General features: G+C 38.8%; 1 protein-coding gene across 3 annotated transcripts in view; it reads right to left on the bottom strand.

Annotated features, from left to right (window-relative positions):
* Window positions 1-698: 698 nt before the first annotated feature.
* Window positions 699-13,143, bottom strand: part of PDE1C (phosphodiesterase 1C) — a 569,208-nt gene continuing 556,763 nt past the window's right edge. For all 3 annotated transcript variants that reach the window (XM_010353320.2, XM_030933172.1, XM_010353326.2), the window contains exon 19: window positions 699-3,066. In XM_010353320.2, coding sequence (XP_010351622.1) covers window positions 2,897-3,066 — 170 coding nt within the window. In that variant the 3' untranslated portion in view covers window positions 699-2,896. The remainder of the gene's footprint in view (window positions 3,067-13,143) is intronic.

Genomic DNA, 13,143 nt, shown 5'->3' with positions numbered 1-13,143 from the left:
TACTCTTGAACTCAGGGTCTAACTTCTTTTTACCATACTCCACTCTGTCTCCAAGAAATAATAGCTAATATTTATTGAACCCTTGCTGTAAGGCCAGCCCTGTGCTATAATGAGTCAGGTATTATTATTCTCAATTTGCAGCTAAAGAAACTAAAGCTTAGAGATACTATGCAATTTAGTAAAGCTCCCAGAGCAAACAAAAGGCAGTGTCAGGATTTAATTGTAAGTTTTTCTAAACTCCAAAGTCCCAATTCTTTTTTTCTTTTTTTGAGACGAAATCTCACTCTGTTACTCAGGCTGGAGTGCCGTGGCGAGATCTTGGCTCACTGCAAGCCCTGCCTGTCGGGTTCATGCCATTCTCCTGCCTCAGCCTCCCGAGTAGCTGGACAAAGTCCCAATTCTTAACCACTAGCAAGACAGCTTAGTATGGAATGATATAAACTGAGTTGATAACACAGGTGCTTACCTACTGACTAACCCCTATTACGGGTTATTTATATTAACAAATTTATTTCCTGGGTGTATAGGGAGTAAAAGGTTAAAAAATGAACTATCACCTATACAATAAGGAAGAAAATTGAAATAAATAAGTTATACTGTCCACCTTGACAAGATATTCAGGGCTGAACAGCAGCAAATTTAGCTAACATCTAACATCCCAGAATTTCAGAGAAGAAAATGGCTCACATACAAGAAAGTCTGTTAAAAGCATCTTTTTATTTGCTGTAAGAATATAATCTGCATTTCTCTACAATCCATCATGCGAAAAATATGGTAGGCATTTTATAAGCAATGCAAAATCTCCACATCTGTACATTTGCTCCATTAAAATATTAGCAAAGGTTGAAAAAAAACTCATATCTTAGGAGAAAGGAATACAGAAGGAGATTTCTTCCCCGGGAGCATGGCTTCCAACATCAAGAAGCAGAGCCAAGAAAACACAGCCTCATTAAATTCTCAGTACCTAAGATGGAAGGTATTGACAGACAGATGGGGAACATTATTTGAGGAGGTTACTACTCCCATGGGCCTCCTCATTGTGTAGCCAAATGACTTTGTGCAGCAAGCACTAAAGCACCTGTCTATAAACAGATAGGAATTACCTGTTGAGTTAACCTAATCCAGATGGAATAGACACTACCAGCCTGCAGAAGGGTCTTCTGACCCAGACACCAGTCAGGGAGTTAAGAATTGCAATCACCTCCTTAACAAAAAGTCACAATGATTTTTCTTTTTGTATAGCAATTACATTTCTCTGAAGTATCATCATAAAGCGTATTATAAATAAACTGCTCAATAGCATGGTAGGCACTAAATTCTGGAACTTGCTCAACTTGAATAACTGCGGTTTATTGGAAATGAACTGCAGGGAATGAGAGAAGGAGACGACACTAAACTCTTTACAATCAAGCCTCGAAGGTGGAGGCCATCTGGGAACAAACAGCTCCTTCCTTGTAGGGCTGTCCTGGAGAGTTCATCCTGATTATGAAATGCTCTTAGCTACTTTGGTTGTGCACCTATTACTGGCCAGGCTCAGCCACAGCAACCAAAACCTACATTATTATTAATCTTCAATACAAAGTGCAGAGTGGGTATTATGAATCCTAGTTTCTAGTTAAGCAAATGGAGGCGTCAAAAAATTATGCCATCTGACCAGGGACCTGCAAGTAGTTATAAGTAGAATAGGATGCAGATCAGACTGGCCTGAAAACAAACCTAGTTTTCTCACTGCACCAGGCTATTTCTGAAGAGATTGAAAGCTGTCTCTAGTCTTGAGCCTTTCCTTGCTACTTCTGTGATTTTAGTCCCAAAGTTAAAATTCTAGGGAGAACACAGAAGGCCTAAAAATGCCACCATGAAAAGAGGTGGGTTATAAAGCTGTGGATTCCACCAGCAACTGTGAGAGCAATCAGGATCCCAAGGGCTTTAGATATGTAGCATGCTGTGAAGAGGATCTGAAATGTAACTTAAAGGCATCTCTAGCCTAGTTTAAATTCTTGATTTTCAGTCCAGAACAATCTGAAAATAAAGAATTTAAACTAGGCTCGGAATTTTACACCCTCTTGGCCTAGGACCACAAAATCAAACTGACATCTTTTGCACTCTCAAACCTGAAGTCTTTAAGGCAAGATTTTTAGTATCATCTACTATTGGTAGAAGTAAAAGATTAGAGGAAAATGAAGCCAAATGCATCTCCTGAAAATCTTCAGATTCTTAAAGGTACATGAGGTTATTGGGCATGAGGCACAATCGTCATGGGGCACACAAGTCTTTTTTTTTAACTTTGATTTGCTTTGTAAGCGTGAATTCTGAAATGTCCGTGAATATAACAATTCATCAGTCTTCTCTTCCTTTTAATATTTTTACATTCAGAAGCACAGCTTCTGTTTTGAATACATTTACTTTGATAGTTACATATTTACTTGAATTTTAAATAAGTGTATTTACATTTTAAATAGGTGTACTTAAAATTGGAAAATAAGATTTTAACAGTGCATTTCTTAAATATGATGATTATTAAACCAATATTCTTTTGGGGGCAAGTAACTTTTAGAGATGAAAAAAGTGGCAATGAGAGGAATTTTATTTTTTAAGTTTGTATCATTTTAATTTTGGTCCAATTTATACTTTTAGAGACCTTTACCATAAAAACATCCCTCTTGCTAGTTTGTTGCTAGAGTCTAGGCTGATCCCACATCCAGCAATTGATGAGTCTATACAAGAACAACAAAGAAGAAAATCACATGCAACTTTCATTTCACCTTGGTAGAGTCAACCAGGATAGTACCTGCCCCAACAGCCTCCAAGGTCTTGGAGGTGTGTCCTGCTGTGGCCAGTGGGTGCTGAGAAGCAGAGAGGTAGACCCTCCTTCACTCCCTCTCTTCTTCCCCTTGGCCTATTTTCTGTTCCAGTTATGTGAGATGTTCTGAATCTTTTTCATTTTGATCCTCTGATCCAGCATCTTATATCTTGCAGGATGCTCATCAGTTTTCTTTGTGACTGAAGGTGCATAGGAGCTAGATGCATAAGCTGGGCGTTTAAAATGACGCAAAGGAGTCTTGATGACTGGAGGCCATGGAAAGGAAGACAGACAATGGTTAACCTCACCCACAACATCCCACAACCTAAATATTGTGAGCAACTTCCTCTAGACCCGTTTGTTTCCTCCAAAACCAGGAAACAAGCAGGTTGGATTCTCTCTGGAAACCTTATGGCAGATAGATGAATAAGCACGTTACCACCTTGGTCATTCAGTTAAAATAAACAAAGGAAAGAAATTTCTAGAGATATACAGTGAGGACTGCAGTACATAAAGGTCCTTTGACAATGAATGGATGGAGTTAAGGGAGTGAGAGGAAGCGTTGCGGTCATTTCTGGGAACAGCAAAGCAAACTAGGTGAACACAGGTAGATCATTAATAGCATTTAGCATTGTATGTAAGCTTTTAGTGTTGGAAAGTGGTACTCAATCCCCAAGTGATAACTAAAAGTGCATCATTAAGAAAATATTTATAAAACACAGATAAAGATTTTGTATTCAAAATATAAAAAGAATTCTTAAAGCTCAAGGAAAAGAAACAACCCAATTTTAAAATGGGCAAAATACCTGAGCAGATTTCACACCAAGGAAGATACATGTGCCAAATAAGCATAGGAAAATATGCTCAACAACTTGTGTCATTAGAGAATTTCAAATTAAAACAACTATATGCTGCTACACACCTATACAATGCTAAAATCTACAAAAATTGACAATACCAATTGCTGGCAAGGATGTAAAGCGATGGGAACTCTCTTGCTGATTGGAATGCAAAATGGTACAGCCACTTTAGAAGACAGTTTGACTATTTCTTATGAAGTTAGACATAGTCTTACCATGCAATGCAGCAATTGTGTATCCTAGGTATTTACCCAACTGATGGAAAATGTATGTCCACATAAAAACCCACACATGAATTTTTGTAGAAGCTTTATTCATAAGTGCCAAAAGCTGGAAGCAACCAAGATGTCCTTCAATAGTTGAGTGGATAAACAAACTGTGATACATTTATACAATGGAATATTATTCATTGTGATAAAAAGCAAATTAACTATCAAGCTATGCAAAGACATGAATGAATCTTAAATACATATTGCTAAGTGAAAGAAGTCAGTCTGTAAAGGCTGTATAGCATATGATTCCACTTATATGACATTCTTCAAAGGACACAACTATAAAGATGATAAAAAAAGATCAGTGTTTGTCAGGGGTTTGGAAAGAGGAGGGATGGTTAAATAGGCGAAGCACAAGGAATTTCTAGGGCAGTGAAACTCTTGCATACAATACTGTAGTGGTGTATATATGACACTACACATTTGTCATAACCCATAGAGATTTATAGCACATAGAATAATCCTTAATGTATGCAAATTTAAAAATAAAAACCTTTTTAAGAGGTCAGAGGAATCCTAGAATGAAATGCAAACTGTAACAAGACAATGTAAATGCATTGCCAATATAGGAAACAACCTCACTGAAGAGTCGGGGACAAGATGGTCATCAAAGTAACCTTGTATATGAACAGAATCTGCAGACTAAAGGCCAAAGAAGCTGTACACAAGCACCCTATTCTAGTTGGTAAAATTGTTTCCCATGGGGCTATTGGTTATCAGTTCTCAGACCACTCTACCTGTATACTGGAATTCAACAATTATGTAAACAAAGGGTGGATGGTGAGAAATGTTGGAGGAGGTTAGAATGGTCCATGTAGTAATGAACTTGGAGATATCACTATGAATTAATATTTAGCTTAATAGAGATACAGGTGATTATGTATAAAAATATTTATAGATATGTGTATGTACATGAGTTGGCATTCACACATATATTTTCTTGCTCTATCAGCTGAAGGGGGGGGTCTAGGACCGATGAAGTCAATACAAATCTAGATGTCTCAGCAGCAATAAGCACATCTACTACCCTGATCTTCGTTTCCAAAGGCATTTGCTAATAGCAGAAACCAGGGCTTCTTGTAGAAATGACTGATTCTAGAACTAGGACACAAAATACACAAGAAGCACCTGAAGCATCTTGTAGAGCCGGAACATTTGAAGTGTTCAAAAAACAAATAAACAAACAAACAAAACACAAATACAACAATAGACAAAGGAGCCCTGAATGAAAGATCTACTGAATGACCAAAATTGAATCAAATTGAGCAACAAAATAAATAAGGCAGTATTGCATTATAACCCAAAGTGTAAAATAAATATCCATGAGTCCACACTGACATAAATAAATAATTGAATAAATAAACAATTGTGGGAGAATAGAAAAATACCTTATACATCTTATATAGGAGAATTACAAATAATTTGTATACACACACCTCCCTTAAGGAGAAAAAGCCCTTGGTATGGATTGGACAAAATGACATCCTTCCAAAAAGTACAGACTAAAGTATGAGACAAGCCGGGTGCAGTGGCTCACGCCTGTAATCCCAGCACTTTGGAAGGCCAAGGCGGGCAGATCACTGGAGGCCGGGAGTTTGAGACCAGCCTGGCCAATATGGTGAAACCCCATCTCTACTAAAAATACAAAAGTTAGCAGGGTGTGGTGGTGCACACACCTGTAACCCCAGCTACTTGGGAGGCTCAGGCAGGAGAATCACTTGAACCTGGGAAGTGGAGGTTGCAGTGAGCCAAGATGGCACCATTGCACTCCAGTCTTGGTGACACAGCAAGACTCCTTCTCATAAATAAATAAGTAAATAAAAATATGAGATAAAAGAGTAATTTTATAGTAGGGAAATCTAGTAAACATGACTTCTACCAGGAGATCAAGGTTGACACCATTAGTATGTGATAAAAATTAACATTTTATGATGAAAATAGAACTTTACCTCTGGAGTCTTCCTCCCAAAAATATGTAACACCATTCTAATAATGAAAAACATCAAATACATTCCAATTGAGAGATATTCTACACAATACCTAACAGGTATTCCTCAAAGCTGTCAAAGTCACCAAAAATTAGGGAAGTCTGAGGAACTGTCACATCCAAGAAAAGTCTAAGTAAAGCTGATGACTAAAAGTAATAGGTTATCCTGGATGGGATCCTGGGACAGAAAAATTACACCAGGTAACAACTAGGGAAATTTAAATAAAGCAGAAACTTCAGATAATAATAATTAATAATAATAAGGACAGCATCAAATCTGCGGATCTAGACACAGAAGGTAAAGTACTCATTGACTTGTCCTCCCCCTGCTCCCCTCTGCACCAGCCCCCACTTCATCCCTTCTAGGTTCTGCTGGCAAGTGTTTGGTCAGTGAGATAATGTAAACATGAATAAAGGTGAAAACAAGTCAAATGATCATCAAAAACAGATGACATATAATAACCAGGTGAAAAGTGCGAGGAAACAGAGCCAGTTGAACCCTTGCTCACTGGCTCTCCCTGGAGGCTCCTAGACTGTCACTGAAAGAGCCAGTGCAGGAGCAGGACACACAGTGGATCTGCTGGAAGGGCCAAGGTGGGGGACACATCTGTCCAATGCCTGAGGCTTCCTTGTGAAAAACCAGCTCTACACATCTCTTCCAATAACAGGGACATGCATGGTGCTTGTGATCAAATAAAAGATGAGAAACAACTTAAATGAACAATCATAGGGAATTGGTTAATTCTGGTCCATTCTTAGAATATGCTACTGTGATAATATGGAAAGATGATACAGGTGACTACCAACAAAAGTAGAGGTTCATGTAATAGTGTTAAATGAAAAAGCAGGATATATTATCTAACCTCATTACTATTAGATATAAACATATGTGCATAGGCAAATCTGGAAGAACATACATTTAAATCATAGCAGTGGTTATCTCTGAGTAGCATAAACATGATTATTTTATCTCTTTGGTTGTTTATACTTTCTAATTTTTCATGATGATCAAGTTCTAGTCATGTAACTTTTTAAAAAAGAAACATACTAGTAAAAATTTTCTTCTATAGAATCATCTATCAGAGTTATTCTACAAAATCACACCTGAGAGAAAATCAGTAAAACCAAGTTCACCTTGGACCTTAGTACTAGACATCTCAGACGAGCCATAGCTGAGTACACTTTTCACAGCCTACAGATTAATAGTTATTCACCCACTTCTTAGAGTACCTATTGTGTGCTATTGATATAACAGTGAACAGAACAGACAGAAATCCCTGCCTTTGTAGAGCTTCCATTCTAATAACATCCTCCGAAACCTTTGACTCACTCACAGAAGAAAAAGGTGTTCAGGTATAAATGATGCCATTGCTACAAGCTCCTTGATATCCACGCTAACTTTACCTATTGCAATATCCTAACATAAAGTAAAGAGTTGCAGCAAATGACTCTGTTGTGGCATAGTAATATATATTCTTCTATATTATTATAGGTTTGTTTCTTAGATCTCAGAGTGCTTAATTCTGTTTCTTAGGGCAAACAAGAAATTATGGCATCAAATTCCCTAGAAACAAACATAAAAACAGTGCTATTACCCTGAAGAATGGTGTAGAAAGGGGAGAGGGCTTCAGCTTAAAAGTGGATTGTTGCAATGTCTGGGCCGGCTGATTCACTGCTCTTCAAGTCACAGTCCCTCTACGTATTCATTCTATTTTCACTACTCAGCAGGAACTCAGCCAAAGTATCATTGAATTTCCCACTTCTCAGCATGAAGAAACATTTACCGTTTGCTGGAATTCTGACTGTCAGAACAAAACCTCTCCTTGCCACTGGAGTCACTGCAAATAGAGTTGAACCTGCTGATAGAGATCGGCTCCCCACTGAGTTTGTGGAAATACTTATATGGCTGCTGTCACCCTCACTCAAAATGTGGGATAAAGGAAAATTTCGTACATTGCTGTTTTGTATGCATTCATTACCTTTCCCCACTGCAATGGACTGTGACTTGGTTACAGAGCAAAACACCAGAGTCAGGCATGAGGGCACCATCTTGCATTTAATGTGGACCATTCTTCTGGGGTGCTGGTGTGGCCTTCTGAGGGCGCCCTCATTCATTGCCTGGCTATACCTAAACTATTGGAAGGGTCTGACCCTCCTCCTTTCAATGACTGGGCACTTCCCACAGCTGAATCCAACCAGTCATACAGCTGAATTGAAGCAGTCATACAATCCCCCACCCTTAGTGGAGAAGAACCAAACCTGGATCCCCACCCCCACCACAAGTAAATGGTTGATTATCAGCAAGTTAGACACTTCTTCCCCTTGGGATACTTTTTTTTTTCTCTTGTTTTTTATTATACTTTAAGTTCTAGGGTACATGTGCACAATGTGCAGGTTTGTTACATATGTATACATGTGCCATGTTGGTGTGCTGCACCCATCAACTTGTCATTTACATTAGGTATATCTCCTAATGCTATCCCAAACCCCTCCCCCCTACATTAGGACCCGGTGTGTGATGATCCCCTTCTTGTGTTCAAGTGATCTCATTGTTCAATTCCCACCTATGAGTGAGAACATGCAGTATTTGGTTTTCTGTTCTTGCGATAGTTTGCTGAGAATGATGGTTTCCAGCTGCATCCATGTCCCTACAAAGGACATGAACTCATCCTTTTTTATGGCTGCATAGTATTCCATGGTGTATATGTGCCACAGTTTCTTAATCCAGTCTGTCACTGATGGACATTTGGGTTGATTCCAAATCTTTGCTATTGTGAATAGCGCCACAATAAACATACGTGTGCATGTGTCTTTAGAGCAGCATGATTTATAATCCTTTGGGTATATACCCAGTAATGGGATGGCTGGGTCAAATGGTATTTCTAGTTCTAGATCCTTGAGGAATCGCCACACTGTTTTCCACAATGGTTGAACGAGTTTACAGTCCCACCAACAGTGTAAAAGTGTTCCTGTTTCTCCACATCCTCTCCAGCACCTATTGTTTCCTGATTTTTTAATGATTGCCATTCTAGCTGGTGTGAGATGGTATCTCATTGTGGTTTTGATTTGCATTTCTCTGATGGCCAGTGATGATGAGCATTTTTTCATGTGTCTGTTGGCTGTACGAATGTCTTCTTTTGAGAAGTGTCTGTTCATATCCCCTTGGGATACTTTTAAAAAGCCTGGCCTCATTTCTTAGAACAATTTTCTTGGAGAAAATGATACTATTAGTGAAAGAAGATTTTGACAAAGGCACATATCTCAGTACAGAGCCTGAACTTGGGAAAGTTATTATCTATATTACTTTTAAACATGGTTAGAAAAACAAAAGTTCAAGTCAAAAATTGACACATCACCATCCTTTATTTTACAATTATGCTCCATGTTTGATTTTCATAAAAGCAATGCTCTTTTAGGAGTTTTAACTCTCAATTGTTTAATTCTTTTTCATAAACATAACAGTTTCTCCCGAAAAGTGTCTATGATTTTCTCCCCTTTCACTGCCACAACCAGTCTATCTTTTGTTCTCTCTCTCTCGGTCTCTCTGTCTCTCTCTCTCCATTCTCTCTTTCTCTCTCTCTCTCTCTGATCATTTTTCTTGGCGGCTACTTTTTTGTTTTGGTATGGGAAACAGTTGCACAGAATTATTTTTCTCCAGGAAAGAGGTTCAAATTTATTAATATATCAAATACAGTTGTTAGGATTATTTATATTAGTCTACTGGAAACCAAAGTGCCCTTCATCAAAGCTGTGTAATAGGTGTGGTTGGGGGGGAGAAGATTTCCTCAATCAAATTTAACTGAGTTAAAGTTAAACTAGTGTCTTTATACCAGGACTTACCAGTACCTTAAATAATGCTAACATCTCTTTAGAATCCCTGAGAACTGCCAATAGCATGTAGTTTTTCTCAATTTTATTTGGCTAAATAGCTCCTTTTTATCAAGGGCATCTTACAGAGTGAAAACACTTTCAGAAAAATGGAATTAATTTATTATCACATCATACTATATCAAGTCATTAACCCAGTATATCCTGTTATTTTCCACTAAATGAGAGCAATCCAGAGAGAACAGTCACTAGTCCTCATCCACCCTTGGGTCTGGCCTCATTCCCTTGAGTTCAGTATGATTTCCCATAGTACTGGCCCTGGTTCTTTCAATCCACTGTGACTTCAGTGTGACGTTTGGAACCCCACACTGCAGTGTAGTAGTATCTTCAGGTGGAGGTTTTCTGAACCTCTTCAGGTGAGCATCACCTCAAATGGCAATAATCTGGTCTACTTGGAGCTTTTGAGTAAATTCTAATATTGGCAGCTTTACTTTTAAACAAAAATAAGTGTTGGATATCTGTGTTTTTTCTCTTTCAAACATAATGCTATGATATGACCTTGGGAAAAAGCATTTCCTCCTATAGACACTTTCTATCTGCAATGTGTACACAGAAACACACACACACACACACACACAAACACACACACCACAAACCACATATACTAAACTAACAAAATCAGAATAATCATTTATTGCCACTTAAATGCTATTTAACATGAAGGAAAAAATTCTACTATACATTCTGTTTCTAAAATCAGTACCTGTTTGTCGTAGAAAGCCCTTATAAAAATGCACAAAAACCATCCAGGAGTTTTGAACTGCAAGGGACTGGAATGTTAACATGAGCTCCACTGAGGATGGGACAATATGAGAATTGAGCCTGTGATTTTCATTTCAGGAACCGCTGTGGTAAAATCATTATAATAGTTGATACTATGTACTGGGCACAATGATAAGAATTTAACTTTGAATCTTTACTACAACCCTATGAGGCAAGTACTATTATCACTCCCTCTTTGGGTGAGGAAACTGAGGCTTAGAGAGCTAAAGTAACTGGCCAGAGTCACACAGTGAGCACAAAGGAGTCTTGAATCTGGATTCATACACGTGCAATCTGAATTCAGACCCTTCCTCCTATCCTCCCGTATTGAAAATAATCTTGTACCAAAATGCGGAGTAAGTTTTAGTAACTACCAATAATAAATTAAAAGAGTCAAGTCAAAAATTGTATCTCACTTATATTATTAGGATTTAGGTATATACCTGTGTCATATATGGGATTCTTAAATACCCTTGAATAATCAATAATTTTGAAGCAATAATCTTGCTTCCCAGTAAACAAAAGTAAGTCATCCCCTAACCCCACTTTAAAATAGTTTGTGGCAATGGCTCAGGAAGTAACTACATTAAGGTCCTGATTTAAAAACTTCTCTTAAGTAACTGCTTTCATCTTTTCCCTCCCTTCTACCAGGATGGAATATTAACAAGTATTCCAAAACTTAAGGCCAGTGGAGTCTAGCCAGACAAGCTTCAGGACTCTTTAACTTGGTGGTTCTCAATCCTGGCTGCATATGAGAACCACATAGATAGCTTTTAAAACTCCTAGTGCTCAATTTGTACCCCAGATCACTTAAAGCAGAATCGATAGTAGGACTAAGCCTTCAGGAATTGTTTAAGCTCTTCAGATAATTCTACTGTGCTGGAGTTTGAAAACTACTGTCTTCGTCTCTCCAATCCTCTTGTTCTTCATCTTCCATGAGCTCATTTGCAACTCCTCACCGTCCTTGGAAGCTGGCCAGATTCAGTTCTGGCTCTGTCCCCACATGACTTGGACACTTTATTTCAGTTTTCCATTTTTAAAAATGGAAATAATAACACTCACTGCACAGGGCAACGGTAAGAATGAAAATAAATCATGCATGTGAAAGCAGCCAGCACAGTACTGGCACATAGTAGGTGCTCATTCAGTATCAATTTCCATCCTTTCCTCAGATGAAGACATTTAGGAACTATCTAGATTTGCAAGTGCCAGGAAAATTTAGTAGCAGCATACCTTCCCAGCTAGGGAATTTATTTGCCTCTGTAAGACATAAAAGCTTTATAGTGAGGCCACGTTGGTAAGAGCCCTTCCTTTTGTAGAAATACAATTTGGCAACTTTAACCCAACCAAAAAATTACTTTCATGCCATGTGCATTAGATGTAGTGTCATCTAAGGTGATAATCTATTCTTAAACTCTTCAAGGTATATTTCATATTAAGAACTATAATGATTAAGCCCATTATGTACATTTTTTATTTTTTTGAGACGGAGTCTTGCTCCGTCACCCAGCCTGGAGTGCAGTGGCACCGTCCCGGGTTACTGCAAACTCCACCTCCTGGGTTCAAGTGATCTCTCACCTCAGCCTCCTGGGTAGCTGAGATTACAGGTGCATCCCACCATACCTGGTAATTTTTGTAATTTTAGTAGAAATGGGGTTTCACCATGGTGGCCAGGCTGGTCTCAAACTCCTGACCTCAAGTGCTCTGCCCATTTCGGCCTTCCAAAGTGCTGGGATTACAGGTGTGAGCCATCAAGCCTGTCCCCATTATCTACATTTTTAAAGACCCAGATTCTCCAAGGACTTTACCTCAAGAAAGTGAGAATGCTGAATTATCTGTGGCTTCCATTTTTTCATCACACAGAGCAAAGAACACAGGGGACAGGAAGCTTGCAGTCTGAGAAGCTATTTAAAAGGAGCTGAGCTGATCCTGCCTGAACCAAACCACTACTAGCCTGGTAAGGAAAGACAACCCAACCAGCATTTCCAGATCTCCAGAGGGATATGCATCCATAGAAAACAGATAAACCATGTAGTTTTGCTACCTTCCATGCAACCTGAAGCTGTTTCTCCCACTGGTGGTTCTCAATCCTGGGCACACATCAGATTGCTTGGGGAGCTTTGAAAAGTACTGATCGCCAAGCCTTACCCCCAGGAGTCTCTGAAGTAATTGATCACCCTGGAGTGGAGCCCAAACATCAGTATGTTTGTAATGCCCAGTTATCCTAATGTATAGTCAGGCTTGAGAACCACTGGCTTTGGGACTGAGTTTGTTTTGAGGGCAATTTGGTTTATACTTAGCTTTAGAAGGATGCTGGGGCAGTCAACTTGCTCCCTGTTCCTGTTGTCTGGGAATGCCCAACCCTCAACCAGGTGCTAAGATTGTAGAAACACAATTTAGCAACCTTAACCCATGGTATGAGAGAAAATTACTCTCATACCATGGGCATTAGATGTAGTGTTGTCTAAGGTGATAATCTATTCTTAAACTAAGAATAGATCTAAGACAGGATCTTAGTGCTAAGGTCTGTGACAGGAAAACGAGCCCATGGACATCTACTTTTGGGAGAGGTGG

Source organism: Rhinopithecus roxellana, chromosome 6 (genome assembly GCF_007565055.1).
Source record: "Rhinopithecus roxellana isolate Shanxi Qingling chromosome 6, ASM756505v1, whole genome shotgun sequence".
In the NCBI taxonomy this organism is placed as follows: domain Eukaryota; kingdom Metazoa; phylum Chordata; class Mammalia; order Primates; family Cercopithecidae; genus Rhinopithecus; species Rhinopithecus roxellana.
The sequence above is the reverse complement of the archived record's forward strand: the minus strand, read 5'-3'. Positions and strand labels throughout refer to the sequence as shown.